Genomic DNA, 24,442 nt, shown 5'->3' on the forward strand with positions numbered 1-24,442 from the left:
AGATTTCGACTTGTCCTTGGCTTTGATACCACTATTGCTAGAGGGTGATGGTCCTCTTACACAAAAATAATTAAAATTATCCCCATGCAAGATGGGTTAGATCTCCTCCATTTTCTTGATGGATCACACTTTCAAGCAAGCATATTTAAATATTTTTTTGCATTACTTATGGGCCAAAAATAGTTTTTACACTCCAATGTAGGTCTTACTCTTAAAAATAGAAAAGTCTAAGCTTTAATGCATGAACCTTGGTATAACATTAAATAAATTGATCCATGAACCTACTAAGAGTAAATAAAGCATATGAATAAATGTGGTTGGCCACAATTTTCCTACAAAATAATGATGGCCATAACTTCAAAATAATAATGGTCATAAATCTGTGATAAAAATATAATGTCGCCAAAAATGTACCCACATGTGCAACCCTCCATCGAGTCACCCGTACTAGTCCTGTTTTACTGATCTGCTATAAAAAACACATGCTAAATATTATATCCAGCGACTATCTACCCTCATCGAGTTAACCACACTAGCCCTGCCCACCACCATTGATTTGTTATTAAAAACACATGCTAAATATTATACCCAGTGACTATCTACTCAACATAGTGTAACCAATACCTTACGGTAAGTCACTAACGAAGCCATAAATTTTATTTAAAAAATCCATGATAAATAAAACACTTCACAAAAATACCATTTCAATAATCTCACTAATTTCCATTTTCATAAGATCACCATATTCGTAGGCATCTCCTCAATGTTGCAAAGGTGAGAAACTGGTTGTCTAGAGGTCTTCCAACATCAAGCAGCAGCAGCAAAGTGTCTTAGTTGATTGCTTTTTCACTACATAGGGTGAGGCTTTTTGTAGTGCTATTATTGTGACTAATTGAATTACATTATGTTGATCATTAACAACCTTTGCAACTCAATTGGACGAAGTGCATGCATTACTAGGTGCCACCCAAGGCTTTCTATTTGCATTAAGACCATTAAAAGAACATGATCTAATACGAGTACCATAAGTTGTTGATTGTTGTGTTGAAGCACCCAAGGTTTGTTGATTATTTAAAAGAGAAGCATTGAATTAATGAAGAGGCTTATGTCTCCATAGTAGTAGGTTTTTCATGGCTACTATGGAGAGCATTCCACCATAATGATGCGTGATTGCACATTTAATCTTATCCTATTCTCAAAAAGTCTCTTCAAAAAATCATCCAGTTGACTTAATCATGAAAGCACAAGGCGAGCATCATATTTTTCTATCAGATTTAATAAAAGAAAAAGTATGATCTTACTATCCTTTTTCGTTGTTTGAGCATTGAGTAGCGTTGATGATCTTGGCGATGCATACATCTTTAGAGGCAAGAGTAGAAACTTCAGTACTACCGACACAAGGTGTTACTCGAGGGGAGGAGGCATTTTTGTTACTTACCTTGGAGTAATTACTTGAGTTGAACTCAATCTTTAAAGGTCGGTTGTGGAAGTACACAATTGGAAAATACACCATCTTCTTGAACATAAGCGGCTTCATTGTTGGTGTCGTCATTGGTGGATTGATTAAAATTAAAAGCCAAATCTATTGATTTGAAGTCAAGAGGCTTGATTCAGCTTGGTTAAGTGGATGAGAACTTGCCCAATTGCTCACAAAAGCTCAACAAAAGTTTCAAATAATTTTTTGGTTACTTTTTGGGCTTCAAAATGGTCATGTTTGGGTAAAAATATGGATTTTGGGACCCAAAAATGGCTCTGTAGATTTTTGAAGTTTATTGGCAAGGAAAATAACTGCAAAGGCTGAAATATTTTATGGGTAAGAATTTAAAAAATAATAATAATCTTGGTAGATTATAAGAGAACCCAATAAGTTAAGCTTTATAATGCTTATAAAGCTTTAAGCTTTTAAAGCTCACAAAGCTTATACTATGGGCAAAATCAACGGGAGCATGTAAGCGACAAAAAGAGTACAGTAATTGAGAGGAAGAGATGCGCCATCATGCACTATGGAGAGAGAAATCTGAATGTATTTCATGGTGTGCCACTACGTCTCAACACCAAGAAATTATCTATAGACTCCATTGGAATCGGAAAAACAAGCCAAACAATAAAAAGTAATAAGGCACTCCCCCAACATTAACGTCATTTGTGTTGACCAAATTTGTGTGTGGGGAACTTAGCAAATTACCAAGCTCAATCAAGAGCTCAATAGTTTAACCCCCGCATGTATAAAGCTGCTCAGTTTTGCACTTCTCCCGCACTAATCTTCACACCGATACAGATTTTCCTCCTCCAATAGTTAGTCTGACCACTCCTCAAGTAGAAATGGCTAATCAGTATAGAATTCCCTAATCACTCTCTAAAAAGAGGGAACATAAGCGAAGAAAATGAAGCAAGAGAAGAGAAGTTGATTAGCACAAAGAGTGTCCCAAATACAAATCCTAATCACATCCACACATGCTAGATTATAGTTACAAAATTGAGTAAAGAGAACACTGAACTCTATTGCTTGAATGGAGAGAGTTATTATTAAACATGAGAAAATGGCCTTTATACTCATAAGCCTTTTTCCACTAGGCCACTCACGAGTAAGTGACTCGAGGCACCCATGACTAAATATAAGGTTTTTACAAGTGGCCTTTCACATGTTATGAGCTTAATGTACAAGGCATGAGAGCATCTTAAAAGCGTTAACAATGTCAAATGAAGGGATTTATAACATCAAATGACCAAGGATTTCACTAACGTGATTACATAAAAGTTAACATGTTATTGTTTATTATTAACCTTCTCCAAACCCGTTGTTAGGATTAATTCATGTTAATATTAATATTATTGATTTTTCACCAGTTTAAATCTTGCACTAGGCTCACCCATCATGCTTTGGTTCTTACTATTGGATCATATGCACTCCCATCAAGGTGCTTGTTGACATTGAATTTGTGATATTAGACAATGTGCTATAAGAAAAAATGTTTACTACGTTAATATAGCATGTTCACATTGTGGTTACGTTAACATGTTATTAACATTTGTTAATAACATAAAATTTTGTGTGATCACATACAAATATTAAATCCCATCAAATGACAAGAATCGTAATATAAGCAAAAAAATGCTTTATTGTGCAAACATACTAGAGAATTTAATTGTAATTTTTTTCCTTGAAAAATAGAGAAGAAGGACTACCTTCATGAACACCATGAGAAATCAGTAACATCTCAAAGAGATTCTATATAAATGAAATAAAACTTTACTATAAGATAGACATACTAGAGAGGATGTTTATTGTATTTTTTTCTAAAAAAACAAAGCAAGGAAGCATGAAATATGATGAGATTGAATTTCACTAAGGAAAAAAGAAGGGGAAGTGAAAAAGGAGAGAAAATCAAAGCATGAAAAGAGAAACAGGAAAAGAAATTTATGATTGAGAATGAATATTCACTATTCTAACACTATAATATTTTATTGTGAGGACCACATGTACATATGACATTTCTCAAGTTCCTTAATATTTGTTTCCAACATAATATTCCACTGGCTTGACCTTGTAAGATTTGGTTCAAAAGATCCATGTTACATGGATCTCAAAGCTTGGCTCTCTCATGATCTAGCCTATTCTTTTTTTAGTATTTCCTGAGAGGAACCCTTTTTGAGTCCACATTTATCCTAATGATGGGATTTACAAAACGACAAATGATGGGAATCATAGTATAAGTAAGAAACACTTTGTGCAAGCATTTTCTATGAAGAACCATGTTAACCAAAAGTGGTAAATACCTACTTCTTGGCATGGTGTCCAGTCTTCAAAAGTCGTCTCTTAACCATCTTTTCATATATAGTTAATATCTATTGTCTAAATTAGAAACTATAGAGTGCTCAATTGCTCGATATAATGGCTATTTCTTATATAGTGATCCTTACAAAATAAAGCAACCCGTCACTTACACATTGATGATGAGGATGGAGCATTGATTTCTACCAACACCTCACTTCACTTTTTGGACTATATCTTTGGTCCAATTGATGAAGATGTTTCTCTATATAAGATCTCTCCCAAGAACCTTAGAGGGGTGTTGTTTAAACAATACACCAAAATACCATGTGACATTGGGGATACGGGCATCCGGTCATTAGGTTTATAGCCAACTTGGTGTGAACACTCTAGGTGTGAATAACCTTTTATTTAGAGTCAAAAGATAGGGTTTGATGCCTATAAAAGGGTATAATACTTGGTGGTTCATTCATCTCATCTCATTCATTCATAGTACAATCACCTTGTGTTGTTCCCAACTTGCTCTCTCTTTTCACTCTTCTTCTTTCTCCTCAACCATGGAGAGATTTCATCCTCCATAGCTCATGGTTGAACCTGTGATTGCCAACATGGTATGAGAGCCATGCGTCTTAGTGATTCATGTTTAATCTCTTCTCAATCATCAACCATTGCTCAAGCTACAACCTCATGCCTCTCCTTAGCTCTTAGGTGCACCCTCCAACCATGTCAATCGAGCACAATCGACAAGAGAATACGATGTAAAAAAACACAATTTTTGGGCAAAAATGTTGCAGTGCTTTAACGCAGCACAATTGGAGAGATTCCCAACTCACCCGGGAGTTTTTGAGGGTGGGGATTCTGCCTACAGCAGCATTAGAATCACGAATTAATGCCTGTAGTAGCAGCCTCAAATCTATGTGCTTCAACAGAAGACAGTTTGGCAAAGTTGACATTAATGCATGATTAAAAGTGTTAAACTCGTGTTTATAGACTTAAAACTCAAGTAGACATATTGCTATGAGTGCCCCTTGAAGCTTTTTTGAAGAAGATTTGTGAAAGGACTTCAATTGAAAGCTCCAAGTTGCCCCTTCTTTTGTACTACAAAGAGTCATTTACCTCTACTAATCAGTTCATTAATCGACATTAATCCTTGTGTTATTAGACCATAGAGGGTTTACTCATACCATTGGGTACTTGCTATTACTTGCCAAAGCTTCATATTGAGAAAGTCTTTTGATTTTTCCCTCTTCGACAATGCTCTCCAAATCAATGTATCTTCTGCTGAGTTAATAAAAAATTATATTCACTAATATCTTGATTAGTGCTAATCATCTAAGGTTTTTAGGGCTACTAATGGTTCATATCTCACATTCAAATGTTGTTAAACCTCTATAAATCATCAAAACAAGTTTTTCGCTTGATTTGAGCGGTCAATTTGTTAATCCAAAATCAGGGTATAAATCTATATTAGCATTGTTTGGGACAATGGGATTTCTGAGCTTATATGCTTCATGTACCTCTTCTTTCATGCTCATAAATCAATTGTACAAGTGCAAGACACTAGCCATTGATAAGGCTAAGACCCCCTTAAGTAGATTCAATGCATTATCTTCTAGAAGGATATGCATCATCACCATGCCAAGCTTCATGAACACATTGAGAATATGATCCGTCTTTGCCTACATGAATTTCATTACACATGAAATCAAGAATAAAGAAGACCAAGGGCTATATAAACATCAAGATCTACATTGATACAAAGAATATCAAGAGCGACATCGATATTACAAGCTATATCAAGAATTTCTTCATCAGTATATTGGTTGTCCAAGAAGGGAGACTCTCCCTTTATTTCTAATTCCTTTTTTTTCTATTTTATGTTGAGTCAAGGGTTCTCTTCCCCATTCGTCCCCCAAAATATAAATCCTTTGGACTTTTTGGGTTTGTTATATAGCCTTGATGTTATAAAAGGCATAGGTGGCTTCCTAAACCAGCCAATGCACCTAGGTCACCCCTCTATCCTAAGTGTATTTTAATCATAACTAGACGTCTAGCACCTGTCATCATATTGGCATTGTAAACCTAATTGGAGTAAGACTTATGGACACCAACATGGTCATCATAACCAACATTGTAAACAGTAACTAGAGATAGCATAGGCATCATAGTAGCCATGGATATTTTGTTAAGGGAGGGTGTTGAAATAATACACCAAAATAGCATATGACATTGGGGATACGGTCATTAGGTTTAAAGCCAACTTGGTGTGAACACTCTAGGTGTGAACAACCTCTTAGTAGTTAAGAGTCAGAAGATAGGATTTGATGCCTATAAAAAGAGTATTGTACTTGGTGGTTCATTTATCTCATCTCATCTCATTCATTCATAATACAATCACCTTGTGATATGCCCAACGTTTCTCTCTTCTTCCTCCTCCTCAATCACGGAGAGATTTCATCCTCCACAGCTCCATGGTTGAACCTATGATTGCCAACATGCACTAAAGAAAACAATCGAGTTATAATGTGTCTAGACTAGATTTTCGTGTTATTGCCTCTTATCTGCTAGCTTCGTCGAAGGCAAGACATGTGCCACAAAGAGAGATTACAAAATGGAACAACTTTAGCTCTATTTCCACGTCACACAATGGACAAAGCTTACTTCCAGCAAGCTGCAGAGCTTGGCTGCTCTGCCATCTAGCAACCAGTTTAGTGAGGATGCGATTTTCCACTATAATACATCAGGAACATAGCAACATTTTTAAGTTGCATTTCAGCAATGTTTTTGGAAGAGAAATGTCAGGGCATTTAATGCTCTGCTGACCCAACGATAAAACGTTGCTTAGTATTTTTCGCCAAACGCTGCTAAGCAGTGAAAAAACACTACTGGGCAGCAGCAGTGCTTTTTCGTTGCTCAGAAACGTTTTTAAACGAAAAACCGCTACTATACTGAAAAAAAAACATTGCTCAAAAGCATGGCTAAAAAAAGTACTCCCACTTCTTTTGTTGCTACCACACCGATTTTATCGTTTGAATATCCTAAACTTGATACCTTAGGTTTTTTTACATGTTTATGGCTATCACTTCTACCTCTCCTACCCTATCATCCTCAAGCTCAAGCAAGGTATGTCTTCTCTTTTCCTTCATCTCCTATGCAAACAAGCTTTCCATGAAAGCTTTCTTGTGAGTTTCCCTTCTCGTTCCTCTCTTTTAAGTTTTTCTTAGAGAGCTTTGATGGAGAGCTTCCCATCAAAGCTCTCTATTAGGGTTCCTATTTAGAAGCTAGGCTTAGGATTAAGCTTCAATAAGAAGGAAAAAAAAGATTCAATAAGTTTTCTATGTTATGCAAAAACTTTCATTAAGATTAGAGTTTTGTATATACTTTCTATTAGGGTTACTAATATTTTTTTTCTTTATTTGGTTTGATTTTATAGATTATCCACACATACAAACCTCATAAGGTAAGATATGCATGAGACTAATGCAAAGCTTATGCATTAGCCATATGCATAAGGCTAGTGCATAAGCCTCATGCATCAGACTTATGCATTAGCCATGTGCATAAGTCTCATGCATGAGACTTATACATAAGGTTTATGCTTGAGGCTTCTCAATAAGCCACATGCATAAGACTTGTGCATAAAGCCTCATGTATAAAGCTTATGCATTAGGTATAAGCCTCTATGCATAGCTATAAAGATTATGCATTAGCCATATGAATAAGCCTCATGCATTAGATTAGTGCATAAGCATTAGGCCTCTACATTAGCCGTATACATAAGCTTCATGTATGTAGCTTATGCATGAGGATTATGCATAAAGTTTATGCATGAGACTTATGCATTAGCCATATGCAGAAGCCCCATATATAACGCCATATGCAGAAGTCTTATATATAAATCTATATGCATATGTTTCATGCATAAATCTTATACATAAGCCTCATGCATAAATCCATAAACATAAGCCTTATACATAAGCCACATACATGAGGCTTATGTATATGCTCATGCATAAACCTTATGCATAAGCCACATACATGAAGCTTATGTATTAGGCTTATGCATATGGCTAATACATAAGCCTCATGTATGTGGCGGCTTATGCATAAGATTTATGCATGAGGCTTATGCAACCTATGAATGCATAGCCTTGTGTGTAGCCCCATGCAAGCTATGAATGTTATACATAAGCCTTATGTATAGTAGTAAGACCACTCCATCTCTTCCATGATTTTCATACTTATGGCTCACCCTCTATGAACTAGCCTGCCAAGGAGTCCACGTTTAGTAAAATGGGGCTCTTCTGTCCGTCGTATGGCAATAGGGTTTTGCACAGGGATAGAAAGTCACATGGAATACATGCATATCAAAGGTCTAGTTCTTTCGAGTACAAATGCTATGTTTTCTAATTTCTCCAACTAACTAGTCATTTTTTGTAGTAAGCAATACACAATCATTCCCTTGCAACAATTTTCTTGTGAGCTCTTCTTCTTCCCTCTTCTTACCTTGTTTACATACTATTGAATTTTGCTTGCTTAATGGATATATGCTAGATAGGAAGCACAACCTCTTGAAATCCCCCCTAAAATGCTACCTATTTGTTACAACACAATTATTGCTGGCTAGTCAATACTTTTAAATCATATGGTAAGGATGACATGCAGTATTGTACAAAACTTCAATGCATTGTTGCAATATATAACATGCCCACCAGCTACGTATGTCTTGTGTAGAACCAAGCATGGTACACCTGATCAGAAGCATTACAAAAATGTAGGAGCCTCATCTATGGTGGAGAAGCACAAACAAGGAGCTGCTTAGGGAAAGAAATATGTTATCAAGGCCCACACACTAGCGCACTCCTCTGTTTAATGTCATGACCTACTTACTTTTGACCTTATGATTGGGATAACACACTTGGAGATTATGATGATGGCAGATTCAGTCCAGCATGAGGAAAGCAACATCTAGGAGTGAGCACTCGAATTAGAAGGTGAGGAATTAAAAGTATCCAAAATAGGCAAGATAAGTTATCAACAAAAAACAGCCAGCCCTTCACTGAAAATGACGTTAGTCCTAACATGAAAACTACTACAAACATCAGGTTACCCATGCAATTCTTCACAAATTCTGTTGAAGTCAATCAGCTATGATGAGGTCACATACTTGATTTTTCTGTAACACACCTATTACCGAAGTACAAGAGTAGCTTCGGAGTATCATCAAAGAACACAGATAGTAGCTTCTCCCTCACCCCAAGTGCTATAACACTCACAATTCTCAACCCGGGGATATGTTTTAAACACCATAATTGAGGCTTATCATCAAAAGCAGAATTGGTTGATTACGTCGCTTTAATAAATGTAAAACGACCAGTGCAGCAGCTTCAAAAGCTTCATTAGCATCCAGAGTCTTGACATCAAATGCAACACTACACTGTCAATAAATCATTATAAGATGGGAGCCTGTCGGCATACGACAAAAAAGTCATTGACTTTTAAGAATACAGATTTTATTTTACTTCAACAGCAGAAAGTTCTTCTTTGTTTAGGGAGTTTCAAGTTCCTTTGTAGACCTGCATGTTTGATTCAATTTCTATTGCATCAAACCACCCATTTCTGTGCACCAAACTTGCGTGCATGAAGTGATTGACAAAATGTCACATTCTAGATATGAAGATTTTGACCCCCAGAAGTATGCAGCAAAGCATTGTGATAATGGCAAGACCCTAACAAAGTAAATTTGTTGTCAGCAAAAACAACAGAAACAATCCCATACACAAGCCAACTTTGGTTGAGTTGATCTTACATATGAATCGTAAGTTTGAACATAAACATGACCCTGGATAGTAGGAAACCAGACACCCCCCCCCCCCCCCACACACCCCCCCCCCCCCCCCCCCCCCCCCCCCCCCTGGATGGGGCAGGCATGCATAGCTCCACCTAAAAAAGCACTTCATGAACAACAGCCACTTTTCTGTGAAATGGGTTGCCCCTGCATCTGGACAAGTTTTGGCTTGCCGCTATTCATTGTCGGTTGACTTGCCATTCTGAAAAGGGCAAACAAAAACCAGATACTTAGTGATGAAAAATGCACACAAGTGTGATTCAAAAGACAGAAATCATACATACCTGTTTTTAATCTCTGCAGCCATTGTCATGAAGGCTTGCTCCACATTGGCTGCATTTTTTGCACTTGTTTCCAAGAAAGGAATCCCAATTTCATCGGCAAATGCCTGTGCACCACAAGCATGGATGCAATATACATTATGCACTTTCATCATGAAGAGACCATAAAAGTTGCAAACAACACACACACACACACCCACCTTGGCAGTCTGATAGTCTACAACTTTCTTTGCCGTCAGGTCAGATTTATTCCCCACAAGAAGCTTGTTCACATTTTCGCTTGCATATCGATCAATTTCATTCAACCACTGCTTCACATTGTTGAAGCTCTCTTGATCTGTGACATCATACACAATCTGGCCAAAACCCAAGTATTACACTCAAAAATTCATCACAAAAACTCTGGACTGGACTGGACAACTACGACAATAGCATACGTACAATTATTCCATGAGCTCCTCGGTAGTAACTGCTTGTTATTGTTCTGAATCGCTCTTGTCCAGCAGTATCCCACTGTACAGTCCAAAACACAACAGATTCATTACCTTAGAAACAGGGGCCACTTTCCATGATGAGATTCCATGGACACATTGTATACCTTTTGTCTCATAGACCCATTGGGTCTTTTGCAAGACATTAATTTATCTTATTCGCCATACCCCCCTTGGCAATTGATGCCCTCGTCCAGACAGTGGCCTTCATATACCGCATCTACATCTTGGCCAGAGACAGCCTCCCTCGGCTTGCACTGGAGTCGTCTAGGCGACTAGCCAAGACGGGACAGGTTAGAGTATGGTATATCAGGGTTACACAGTGGTCTGCCCCCATTCCATGACAGTTTGGATGCACCGCTATTACCTCTCACCCGCCAGGACATTAACTGACTTATCCAAGCCAACCTCTTCAGACTGTAGACCCTTGTCACATGGCTGGATCCACTGCAGCTTCCTACAAAGATACATTTTTATCGGGACCACTTTATGACGCTTACAGAGGATGGCTTCATTTAAAATCCTAACTATCTTCAGAGACACATGTCACATTTCTTGAGGATTGCGATCAGCCAGATCAAAGTCTCATGACTTCACCTGACGGTGGAGACTAGGTGAGCAGCAGAAGGCAATGCCAGAGAGCATGCCAATTCTGTTCACTAGAGGTCGACAGAGCAGCACTATCGTACTATGAGAAACGAAGGAGGTTGCATTGCCTCTTCAGGGGAGGATTTGGGCCACTGTCTTCTCGGGTCATTGATTTCTGAGGCCAGCAATGCTTGGGCCTCTAGTTGTACAGGTCATAATACCTCAGTTAGCCACTACTTACTTGAATGCAGCTGATGATGGTGTTAGATTTAGGTTCTTTCTCATTTATGTTATTTACCACGATCATTGTAGCCCATTTATACTTTGTAAGATAATTTTTGGTCTCATAGACCCTAGTGGTCTTTCGAAGACGTTAATATAATTTTCTTTCTTTATTTATTTCCACAAAGATCAGCTATGCAGAGAGGCACAGAGGCAGACTCCAGATACCTCACAGTCTAGCATCAGGTTTCTTTCATCTGACCTAGTATGGAGGCCCTTGCGGATGACCATGAGATAGCCCTGACCCGGATGTGACGAACCAGGCAGCACACACTGACAACAACGCATGTGCCACAGGCGTCACCCTGCCTCCCGGGCATTTCCCTAGACAGGTGCAACGAGTTAGGCGCCTGAGACCCACTCGTCTAAGGAGATGCTCCACCCAACAGCTTCCGATCTTGAGAGATCCTCCAAAGACAAAGGAGTGCCCCTCCAAGCTTGGAAGATGGGGAGTTACCCTCTATACGGAAGGAACAGGAGGCACAGACACAGACACAGGCACAGGCACAGTTATGGGATCGTATTAATGCCCGCGTCCGTTCTTTCATCTTCCTAAATTGCACACCACAGGTGATCAATCATATAAAGCATATGACGATTGCTAGAGGGATTTGGCAGCATTTGGCTTCTCTGTACAATACGGTATCACCCATGAAGAGGATCTCCTTGTAAGTTCAGATGTGGGTGATGAATCCTGCAAAATCGTCGACGATGCGGGAGCACATCAACAAGTTGCAAGCTCTTCAGCAAGAGGCTCTCTAGGCCGGGAAAGAGATATCGTCAGAGGATATGGCCATCACGTTGTTGTCCCATTTGCCCTCTCAATACTCAACATTTTACTCCTCTTTGATCACCAATGGCAAGCTCAGCACCATCACATGGGGGGAGCTTGTGCTTAGACCAGGAAGAGCGATTTGCGAACCCTCCACAGAGCGGAGGTTCTGAGGCCTTGACTGGCCAGCAGTCCAAAGGCCGTAACAACAACAACGAGGGCAAAGGGAAGTCTTCATCGGAGAAGTCTTCTGAGAAGAAACTCGATTCAGACCATGAGAAACTGAAGGCCAAGAGGACCTGTAATGATTGTGGCGAGAAAGGCCACTATTGAAGGAAGTGTCCCAAGCGAATTCGGAAGAGTGTTGATTCTTTAGCTTCAGCTGCAAAGACTCCAGCCTTTGTGCACTTGGAGATGTTGGACACCGATGCTTCATCTTCTTCGAGCGAGGAGGCAGTTGGCTTCACCGCCAAGGATACTTGGGAATGGATTCTTGATAGTGGTGCTTCCAGGCACATGACTCCTTCCCGTGACTTCTTTCAGGATCTTAAACGGCAGTCAGGTCGCATTTTCATTGGCGACGATTCCACCATACCGATTCACAGTGAGGGCCGGATGGAGATCATTCTCGATGGCAGAGGGGGGAAGCATTCCTCTCGTCCCTGCACTTGGTTTTCATCTTTGTCAGTGCATGAGGTTTGCAAGACTGGCTTTCGGATGGAGTTTGAGAAGCATTTTGTTGCTCTATAGGACCGAGAGACTGGCCTGGTTGTTTGGGAAGGTAGAGTGGAGAATGGTATATACAAACTCTCAGCACTCTCCTCATTGATAGGCTCTTAGATTGGTGACTTGTGGCACTTTCGGTTTGGCCACTTGAATGTGGATGCGCTGCAGCGAGCTTTCTGGGACCAGATGGTGGTTGGCTTGCCAAATGTTGGCAGCAGGTAGGGACGCTGTAGTTCTTGCATTCGTGGTAAGCAGCACAAGGAATCTTTTCCGAAGCAGGCTTCCAAGCGGGCTTCAAAACCTTTGGAGTTGGTACACACTGACTTGTGTGGACCTATGCAGATGCCATCCTTGGGAGGTTCTTTGTATTTCATACTGCTTGTTGATGATTGTAGCAGATTCACTTGGGTTTATTTTCTTTCACAAAAGGACCAAGCTTTTGCTCGGTTCAAGGAGTGGCATGTGATGGTGGAGAAAGAGTCTGGCTTGCAGATAAAGACTCTTAGGATTAACAAAGGAGGAGAGTTTTCTTCCAATGCATTCGTGCGGTTTTGTGCAGAACATGGCATCAAGCGGGGGCTGGCCAATACAAGTTCGCCTTCAGAGAATGGAGTAGCTGAGCATAAGAACAGGACTGGTGGAGATGGCGAGGACGATGCTGGAGCATCGTGATCTTCCTCGTCCACTTTGGGGAGAGGCTGTGGCTACGGCTGTCCATATCCTCAACCGTTCTCCAATGACTTCAGTACCGAACATGACTCCCTTTGAGGCGTATTTTGGCAGGAAACCCGATGTCTCCCATTTCCGTGCATTTGGGAGTGATGCATATGTTCACATTCCAAAAAAGCAAACGAAGCTTGCCTCAAAGTCTTTCCAAGGGATACAGGTTGTATGATCTAGAGAGGAACGAGGTCATCGTCAACAGAGATGTGGTTTTTGATGAGCCGCCACTTCTTGGAGACCCAGATGATTCTGATGATGATTCCCAGTCGATTGTTCGAGCTAGACAGTCTCAATCAGTTGAGGAGGTTGAGCCCGCAGCTGAAGATGAGCCCCTGCACAACAACAGGAGGCTCCGCGTTCTGTTTGAGTACCCAGGTGGTTGGTAGACACCCTTCGGGAGTCAGGTGTTACGGAGCTTCCCTCCGAATGGACCACATAGGACAAACCTTGAAGATCGCATAGAGTTCGTGACAAAATTCATTCAACGGAGGTTTTATGGGTAAACTATGCTTTGATGTCTCGTATCATGTGTCACATGCACTCTGCACTGTAGTGACAAACTGGCTCATTATCATCAATGCAACATTGTAACAATATTAGTACCATTCAGGATGATATTTGTCGTACGCCGTCACCCCATTGTAATCCTCAGTCCAAGATAAGTCAGGCACGAGCTACGTAGGGCCTTGTCAACCATAGCAAGTTAGTCAATCATTCTAGCACATCATTCATACATAGCATCTAGACCATTGCAAGAACCCCAGATATCATCCAATATTTATCAGGATATTTACTAGGATTTTTTTGGTGTTTTTTCCATCATTTTCAGCATTTTGTACACATTTATGCATTTATTATTGGACATGAGCAGTCGACCAGCTCAGTAGCCAGCCGACTAGTTCCATGAGTCCATATAAATAGAATCCTTGTATCATCATTCATTCATTCAATCATATTCAGCATAAGAGCAATAAAGTGCTTGGCATCTTCAGCACAAGGAGCAAAGCGATTGCAGTTTCAGCCACCAGCCCTCAGCGTTTGTCTCCTACAGCCCTAGGCGCCTCAAACGCATGAGCATTCAGCACTTCTTCATCAGCAAAACGCATCAGCAGCATTTACCCAACAGTTCATCTAGCGTTTTCTGCATCCATACATTTTTCAGCATTCATCTACTCATCGTTTTGCTCCAACCACTTGGTGAAGGTAAAACGCAGCATTCATAAGCATTTACAACATTCATACTCAGTCTAGAACAGTCCCAAACAGCCCCTCTCTCAGCCTCAGCTTTGCATCCCCTTCTCATTCCATTGGGAAGAGTGCATAGGCTCGAGATTGGACATCTTTGGTGCTTCTACAGTAGTGTACAGTTCAGCCCAACACTTGGTCTTCAGAGGTCTTGCGTTTGGCTTATCGTCAGTCACACCGTCAGTCTCTTTAAAGATAATAAAGCAAAAATACTATCTTGGTAATGGGATAGGGGACCCTTCAGTGGGTAATTCGGGACCCCATACGGTGTACAGTTCTCATCTCTCTCTCTCATATCTCCTTAAAGTTTGAAGTCTTAGAGTGGATTGCTAAACTCGCAAAACTCAGGATACAAAAGACGGTGTGAGCATTTGTGTGACAGGATCCTCCAATATGAATACTTCCGCTGCATGTTACATTGGTATCAGATTCAGCTTGTCCACACACACCATATCCTAGCGTGAGGACATCCTTGGATGGTCAAATTGCGTTCCGACACAACCACCGACTTCAACATCATGTGTATAGAGGAGAGTACCCGTCAGCCGGAAGAAGTCTCCCCCAAAGGAGACCTTGCTCTTCCGACTACAGCACACACCATAGCTCTTCTTAGAGCTCAGAACCAGCTCCTCATGGAGCGTCTCCAGCTCTTGGAGGCAGCAACAGCACGTCCTCCTCTGCCTCTAGAGGCACCCGACTACATCTACCTCTTCTTTCAATTAGAACAACAAAGAAGAGAAGACATGGTCCCAAGGAGAGAAGAAAAAGCAAAAGCAGAGCAAGAAAACAACAAGAAAAAGCAGAAAGACGGGACTATCAAAAAGCCCAACGCAAGATCGACGAAGACTGGTGTCAGGCTAAACTCGCCACTCGGGAGCACCAACGAGAGCTCGATCGAGAACGTATGTTACTCGAGCACCAAGGGGAAAAGGAGGCCATTCATCTTAGATACCAACACCTCTCTTCAGCATCCCCCGCCTCAGGTGCCACCAGCCAGCAGTCCACAGCATTAGCTACTGTCATTCGTAGTCAACCAAATTTCAGTAAGTATGATGGTAAGTGTGACCATTTAGCAATTAATCAATTTATTCATCAATTTACTGCTCATTTTCCATTATCGAGGATCACAGATCCTCAGGATAGAGTCCACGTAGCGGCTCCCCATCTCACTGGTGAGGCAGTCACTTGGTGGCAGCATTGGTCTAATCTTTATATAGACCAAGCCACAGCTGTTTCACAGCTTTTAGCTGGGATACCTTTGTCCATGACCTGAAGACCAAATTCCTCCTGCCCCAGTACATGACCGGTCTGGCAGATGAGTTCTATGGACTCAGACATAACGGATCCCCAGTGCTTCAGTTTTCTGGCAAGGTTATTACTTTAGCACAGCAATTAGGGCTTTTAGCACATTTCTCAGAAGGCACAACAATTTGCCCTTGACGTTCAGAAGGCCTCATTCCAACGAGATTTCATTGTCTCGCCTTTGTTGGGGTGTGACATGATCTTAGGAATTCAATGGTTCCGTCAGTATGAGTCTATTCCCGATTGGGGACAGGACACTTTTACTATTTGTAAAGGTTTGCCTGAGCCTGTCATGATTCGTGGGGATAGAAGCATTCTTGGTATCCTATTGATTTCGCATCTCCAAGCCCGACGAGCTATCCGCAAGGGAGCAGAAGGAGCACTACTTAATGTTCGTACTCAAATAGCCTCTACCTCATCAGTAGCATCCATCTCATCTTCAGTCCCTCAGTTAGCAAACCTCATGTCCAGACATCAGGACATTATGCTCAGGGACGATCTCCCGCCCAGTATCCCACCCTCTCGCCCTGAGAACCATCATATTGAGTTGGTCCCTGCATCGGATCGTCCTAGCAGGTTTCCCTATCGTCTTTCCAAGACTTTAGAGAGCGAGTTAGAACAACAGTTATCTGAGCTCCTCCGAGCCGGATTCATTCGGCCTTCTTCCTCACCATTTGCTGCACCCATCCTATTTGTCCAAAAGAAGGACAAGTCTGCACGCCTTTGTGTAGACTACATGGCATTAAATAAACTCACCATTAAGAATAAGTTTCCTATGCCAAGGATAGAGTACATTTTGGAGCGTTTAGATGGTGCTAAATTTTTCACTAAGAACGACCTCAAGAGTGGTTACCATCAGGTCCGCATTTTTTAAGCTGACATTCCAAAGACAGCTTTCCGGACAAAGCGTGGTCACTACGAGTTCGTAGTCATGCCTTTTGGGCTTACAAATGCAACCGCAACCTTCAATAAGATGATGTCTAGACTTTTCGCAATCCACATTGGGAAGTGTGTTTTCATATTCCTTGATGACATACTAGTCTTCTCAGCCACTGCGGAGAAGCATGAGAAAGATGTGGAGAAAGTCTTGCAACTTTTGCGAGATAATGAGCTCTACATAAACGCCAAAAAGTCTGTCTTTGGTGTTAAGTTCAATATTTGGGCTATTCATCAGTTCCAATGGGATTAGACTGGATCCATCATGTTGGGGTAAAGGCATTATGCCCACCCTTATAGTGTGTACAAGCCCGTAAGTTTTATAGTACATAGTACACTTAGTACTTTTAATGTACTAAGTGCACTATGTGCACTAGAGCAAATATACATGTGTGATAGGGGAGTCACACACTCATACTTTGTGAGTTGACTTATCCCCACATGTCTCTCTCTCTCTCTCTCTCTCTCCCTTCTTCTGTGTGTGAGGTGTTTCATGTTTCATGTGGGAGACACACACAGAGAAGAAGGGAGAGAGAGAGAGAGAGAGAGAGAGAGAGAGAGAGAGACATGTGGGGATAAGTCAACTCACAAAGTATGAGTGTGTGACTCCCCTATCACACATGAATATTTGCTCGCGTGCACATAGTGCACTTAGTACATTAAAAGTACTAAGTGTACTATGTACTATAAAACTTACGGGCTTGTACACACTATAAGGGTGGGCATAATGCCTTTACCCCAACAACCTCCCACTTAAAGGCAATGTGCCCTTAAGTGAAGGGAAAGAAAAAAATCAGCATGTACATGATTATATACAAGGCCATATCAAGGCTGAAACTGGCCTCATCCAATGCCCATCAAGTGTCTGCAATGAGCTAACCGCTCTGGAGGCAAACTCTTTGTCAACAGATCAGCCGGGTTGTCATCCGTATGAATCTTGACAAGCTGAATCAGCTTGTTCTCTATCACCTCTCTGATGAAGTGATACTTCACATCCACATGCTTCGTCTTTGCATGAAAGACAGGGTTCTTTGCCAACTGGATGGCACTCTGACTGTCACAATGCAACAATGGAATATCCCCTGTATAACCCAAATCAACCACTAACCGAGATAGCCATAATGCCTCCTTGCAAGCCTCTGTGGCTGCAATATACTCGGCCTCTGTAGTAGATAAGGCTGTGCACTTCTGCATCCTGGTTATCCATGACACAGCACCTCCTGTTAATGTAAACACATAACCGGTAGTAGACTTCAGGTTATCTGGATGACCGGCATAATCCAAATCCGTGTAACCATGCACTAATGCATCCTGTTTGCCAAAGCAGATGCACATATCCTGTGTGCCTTTCAGGTATCTCATGACACCTTTCACTGCTTCCCAATGCTTCTTGCCAGGGTTGGCCATGTATCTAGTAACCACTCCCACTGCAAGTGCAATGTCCGGCCTGGTAGCAACCATGGCATACATGAGACTGCCACAAGCTGAAGCATACGGAATCTTGGCCATATCAGCCCTGTCACTATCCGACTATAGGCTGTCCATAGCACTCAGTTTCACATATGGAGGCAAAGGAGTACTAGTCTTCTTCCCCCCCTCCATATTGAACCTCTGCAAAACTTTGCCAATGTATTCCTTCTGAGACAAATACAACACATGCTGATTTTTGTCCCGAAGTATCCGCATACCCAAAATGTGATTTGCATCACCCAAATCCTTCATATCAAAGGTCTGATGCAGTCTCATCTTCAAGGCATTTATCTCTTTACGAGATTTCCCGGCAATCAACATATCATCAACATACAAGATGAGGATCAATAGACTGTCATCCAAAGCTTTCTTGGTGTATAAGCAGTGATCTATGTCACTCCTCCTGAAATCCTGGGATTTCATGAATGTATCAAATTTATGATACCATTCCCTTGGTGCCTGTTTGAGCCCATAAAGACTCTTTTTCAGCTTGCATACAAGCTTCTCCTTTCCATTCACTGCATAACCCTCTGGTTGTTGCATATATATCTCCTCATGGAGATCACCGTGAAGAAAAGCAGTCTTCACATCCACCTGAATCAAATCCAGATCATCATGAGCAACCAAAGCTAATACAGCTCTAAGTGTGGTCATTTTGACCACTGGAGAGAAGATCTCATCAAAGTCCACACCATATTCCTGCTTGAAGCCCTTAGCCACTAACTTGGCTTTGTATCTTGGCTTTGCATCAGGTGCAACTTTAAGCCTATAAACCTGTGTGGGAGAGAGAAGAATTAGGGTTAGGTTAGAGTATTCATGTGGGAGACATACACAGAGAGAACAAGGGAGAGAGAGAGAGAGAGAGTTGTGGGGATAAGTCAACTCATCAAGTAATGAGTGTGTGTGACTCCTCTATCACACATGTATATTGCACTAGTACACATAGTGCACTTGGTACATTAAAAGTACTAAGTGTACTATGTACTATAACTTATGGGCTTGTACACACTATAAGGGTGGGCATTATGCCTTTACCCCAACAACCTCCCACTTAAAGGCAAAGTGCCCTTAAATGAAAGAAAAAACAAATCAGCATGTACATGATAATATACAAGGCCATATCAAGGCTGAAACTAGCCTCATCCAATGCCCATCAAGTGTCTGCAATGAGCAAACCGCTCCGGAGGCAAACTCTTTGTCAACAGATCAGCCGGGTTGTCATCCGTGTGAATCTTAACAAGCTGAATTTGCTTGTTCTCTATCACCTCTCTGATGAAGTGATACTTCACATCCACATGCTTCGTCTTTGCATGAAAGACAGGGTTCTTTGCCAACTGGATGGCACTCTGACTGTCACAATGCAACAATGGAATATTCCCTGTATAACCCAAATCAACCACTAACCGAGATAGCCATAATGCCTCCTTGCAAGCCTCTGTGGCTGCAATATACTCGGCCTCTGTAGTAGATAAGGCTGTGCACTTCTGCATCCTGGATATCCATGACACAGCACCTCCTGTTAATGTAAACACATAACCGGTAGTAGACTTCCGGTTATCTGGATGACCGGCATAATCCAAATCCGTGTAACCATGCACTAATGCATCCTGTTTGCCAAAGCAAATGCACATATCCTGTGTGCCTTTCAGGTATCTCATGACACCTTTCACTGCTTCCCAATGCTTCTTGCCAGGGTTGGCCATGTATCTAGTAACCACTCCCACTGCAAGTGCAATGTCCGGCCTGGTAGCAACCATGGCATACATGAGACTGCCACAAGCTGAAGCATACGGAATCTTGGCCATATCAGCCCTGTCACTATCCGACTATGGGCTGTCCATAGCACTGAGTTTCACATATGGAGGCAAAGGAGTACTAGTCTTCTTCCCCCCCTCCATATTGAACCTCTGCAAAACTTTGCCAATGTATTCCTTCTGAGACAAATACAACACATGCTGATTTTTGTCCCGAAGTATCCGCATACCCAAAATGTGATTTGCATCACCCGAATCCTTCATATCAAAGGTCTGATGCAGTCTCATCTTCAAGGCATTTATCTCTTTACGAGATTTCCCGGCAATCAACATATCATCAACATACAAGATGAGGATCAATAGACTGTCATCCAAAGCTTTCTTGGTGTATAAGCAGTGATCTATGTCACTCCTCCTGAAATCCTGGGATTTCATGAATGTATCAAATTTATGATACCATTCCCTTGGTGCCTGTTTGAGCCCATAAAGACTCTTTTTCAGCTTGCATACAAGCTTCTCCTTTCCATTCACTGCATAACCCTCTGGCTATTGCATATATATCTCCTCATGGAGATCACCGTGAAGAAAAGCAGTCTTCACATCCACCTGAATCAAATCCAGATCATCATGAGCAACCAAAGCTAATACAGCTCTAAGTGTGGTCATTTTGACCACTGGAGAGAAGATCTCATCAAAGTCCACACCATATTCCTGCTTGAAGCCCTTAGCCACTAACTTGGCTTTGTATCTTGGCTTTGCATCAGGTGCAACTTTAAGCCTATAAACCTGTGTGGGAGAGAGAAGAATTAGGGTTAGGTTAGAGTATTCATGTGGGAGACATACACAGAGAGAACAAGGGAGAGAGAGAGAGAGAGAGTTGTGGGGATAAGTCAACTCATCAAGTAATGAGTGTGTGTGACTCCTCTATCACACATGTATATTGCACTAGTACACATAGTGCACTTGGTACATTAAAAGTACTAAGTGTACTATGTACTATAACTTATGGGCTTGTACACACTATAAGGGTGGGCATTATGCCTTTACCCCAACAACCTCCCACTTAAAGGCAAAGTGCCCTTAAATGAAAGAAAAAACAAATCAGCATGTACATGATAATATACAAGGCCATATCAAGACTGAAACTGGCCTCATCCAATGCCCATCAAGTGTCTGCAATGAGCAAACCGCTCCGGAGGCAAACTCTTTGTCAACGGATCAGCCGGGTTGTCATCCGTGTGAATCTTAACAAGCTGAATTTGCTTGTTCTCTATCACCTCTCTGATGAAGTGATACTTCACATCCACATGCTTCGTCTTTGCATGAAAGACAGGGTTCTTTGCCAACTGGATGGCACTCTGACTGTCACAATGCAACAATGGAATATTCCCTGTATAACCCAAATCAACCACTAACCGAGATAGCCATAATGCCTCCTTGCAAGCCTCTGTGGCTGCAATATACTCGGCCTCTGTAGTAGATAAGGCTGTGCACTTCTGCATCCTGGATATCCATGACACAGCACCTCCTGTTAATGTAAACACATAACCGGTAGTAGACTTCCGGTTATCTGGATGACCGGCATAATCCGAATCCGTGTAACCATGCACTAATGCATCCTGTTTGCCAAAGCAAATGCACATATCCTGTGTGCCTTTCAGGTATCTCATGACACCTTTCACTGCTTCCCAATGCTTCTTGCCAGGGTTGGCCATGTATCTAGAAACCACTCCCACTGCAAATGCAATGTCCGGCCTAGTAACAACCATGGCATACATGAGACTGCCACAAGCTGAAGCATACGGAACCTTGGCCATATCAGCCCTGTCTCTATCCGACTGTGGGCTGTCCATAGCACTGAGTTTCACATATGGAGGCAAAGGAGTACTAGTCTTCTTCCCCCCGTCCATATTGAACCTCTGCAAAACTTTGCCAATGTATTCCTTCTGAGACAAATACAACACATGCTGATTTCTGTCCCGAAGTATCCGCATACCCAAGATGTGATTTGCATCACCCAAATCCTTCATATCAAAGGTTTGATGCAGCCTCTGCTTCAAGGTATCCATCTCCTTACGAGATTTCCCGGCAATCAACATATCATCAACATACAAGATGAGGATGAATAGACTGCCATCCAAAGCTTTCTTGGTGTACAAGCAGTGATCTATGTCACTTCTCCTGAATTTCTGGGATTTCATGAATGTATCAAATTTATGATACCATTCCCTTGGTGCATGTTTGAGCCCATAAAGACTCTTTTTCAGCTTGCATACAAGCTTCTCCTTTCCACTTACTGCATAACCCTCTGGCTGTTGCATATATATCTCCTCATGGAGATCACCGTGAAGAAAAGCAGTCTTCACATCCATCTGAATCAAGTCCAGATCATCATGTGCAACCAAAGCTAACACAGCTCTAAGTGTGGTCATTTTGACCACTGAGAGAAGATCTCCTCAAAGTCCACACCATATTCCTGCTTGAAGCCCTTAGCCACTAACCTGGCTTTGTATCTTGGCTTTACATCAGGTGCAACTTTGAGCCTGTATACCCATTTGCATGGCAAAACCTTCTTGCTTGCAGGCAAATGCACCAACTTCCAAGTTCCATTTTTATGCAGAGAATCCATCTCTGACTTCATGGCACGCTCCCAAAGAGCCTTGTCTGCCCTCTGTAAAGCCTCCTTATAACATGAGGGCTCCCCACAGTCAGTAAGCATCAAATAGTCAACCCCTGGAACAAACCTGTCAGGGGCTCTGGAGGGTCTTGTGGACCTCCGTACCCAATGACCATCATTTGCGGGTTGCTGTCCAGCCTACATATCACCCATTGGTGGCTCCTGTTCCATGCCATAAGGCTGAAAAATCATGCCCGGTATCTCCTCCAACTGTGGCATATCCATAGGGATATCTTCTGCCATCTCTGGCTGTCCATTTGGACCATTTTCAGCACCATTTAAGGGCTGGTTTTCCTGCTGTAATGGCTGATTTACAACCCTTGGTTGTTGTCCATGATGTCCATCATCATCAAAGATGACTCTGCCAGGCTCCTGTTGCCTTGCAGGCTCCTTATACATGCATGTTTCATCAAAAATGACATCATTGCTGCGTATAATCTTTCTATTCACGGGATCCCAAAGTCTATACCCCATTTCACCTCTGTCACCATATCCTAGGAATATGCTTTTGTGAGACTTAGGATCAAGTTTGGTGCGCATTTCCCTGCGTATGTGCACATACGCAACGCAACCAAACACTCTCAAGTGCTTGTATGACGGAGGCTTCCCTGTCCATACTTCCTCTGGCACTTTCCCACCAAGCCTCGTGTTAGGTGACCTGTTTATAAGGTGAACGGCTGTCATAACAGCTTCAGCCCAAAAACCATGAGGTAACGCAGCATGTGACAACATAGAACGGACCTTCTCCTGAATGGTTCTGTTCATCCTCTCTACTGTCCCGTTTTGTGGAGGATCATAAGGAGTAGAGAGCTCCCTCTTGATGCCTTTAGCATCACAAAAGTCCTGAAACTGTTTGGACATGTACTCTCCACCATTGTCGGAACGCAAAGCTTTCAGTGTTTTGCCAGTTTGATTCTCAACAAGAGCAACAAACTTCTCAAACACTGAGAATGTATCACTCTTCAAACGAAGAGGATAAACCCACACCTTGCGTGTGGCATCATCTATAAAAGACACAAAGTATTTTGCCCCTCCCAAAGAAAGCTGAGGCATCTCACATACATCTATATGCACAAGCTCTAACTGAGCATCTTTCTGTCCAAGAGCTTTCTTGTGGGGGTATATACAATGCTCACAAAACTGAAAACTTGAAAACTTTAGAGAAGGCAAGTAACCCAAACGAGACAATTTCTCCATTCCTTTGACACTCATGTGTCCCAACCGGCTATGCCACATAGAGATTTCCGACAGCTCGGTTGCATTTACATTAGCATGGTGACAAACACCTGCATGCATGAAATAAAGAGTGTCCACCTTAGAGCCTCTGGCAACAACCAGTGAGCCCTTACTAATCTTCCACTTTCCACGACCAAATGTGGTAACATAATCAACATCATCAAGCTGTCCAGTAGAAAGCAGGTTCTTCTTGATCTCAGGCACATGCCTGACATCATGGAGCATAAGCTGTGAGCCATCTGAAAACACAAGCCTCACATCACCTCTGCCAAGAATCTTGCATGCATGGTTATCACCCAAATAAACCACTCCTTCATTGCCAGCAGTATACCTGACAAA

General features: G+C 41.8%; 1 protein-coding gene across 1 annotated transcript in view; it reads right to left on the bottom strand.

The window, feature by feature from the left end:
* Positions 1-9,186: 9,186 nt before the first annotated feature.
* LOC147626750 (ras-related protein RIC1-like) overlaps positions 9,187-24,442 on the bottom strand; it is a 46,198-nt gene continuing 30,942 nt past the window's right edge. The window contains exons 5-8 of the mRNA XM_086816770.1: positions 10,343-10,414; positions 10,102-10,257; positions 9,905-10,008; positions 9,187-9,822 (exon numbers count right to left, since the gene is read on the bottom strand). Of these exons, the coding sequence (XP_086672896.1) occupies positions 9,729-9,822; positions 9,905-10,008; positions 10,102-10,257; positions 10,343-10,414 (426 nt within the window). The 3' untranslated portion in view covers positions 9,187-9,728. The remainder of the gene's footprint in view (positions 9,823-9,904; positions 10,009-10,101; positions 10,258-10,342; positions 10,415-24,442) is intronic.

This window comes from Cibotium barometz, chromosome 22, assembly GCF_041138505.1.
Source record: "Cibotium barometz isolate CiBa-2024 chromosome 22, ASM4113850v1, whole genome shotgun sequence".
NCBI lineage: Eukaryota > Viridiplantae > Streptophyta > Polypodiopsida > Cyatheales > Cibotiaceae > Cibotium > Cibotium barometz.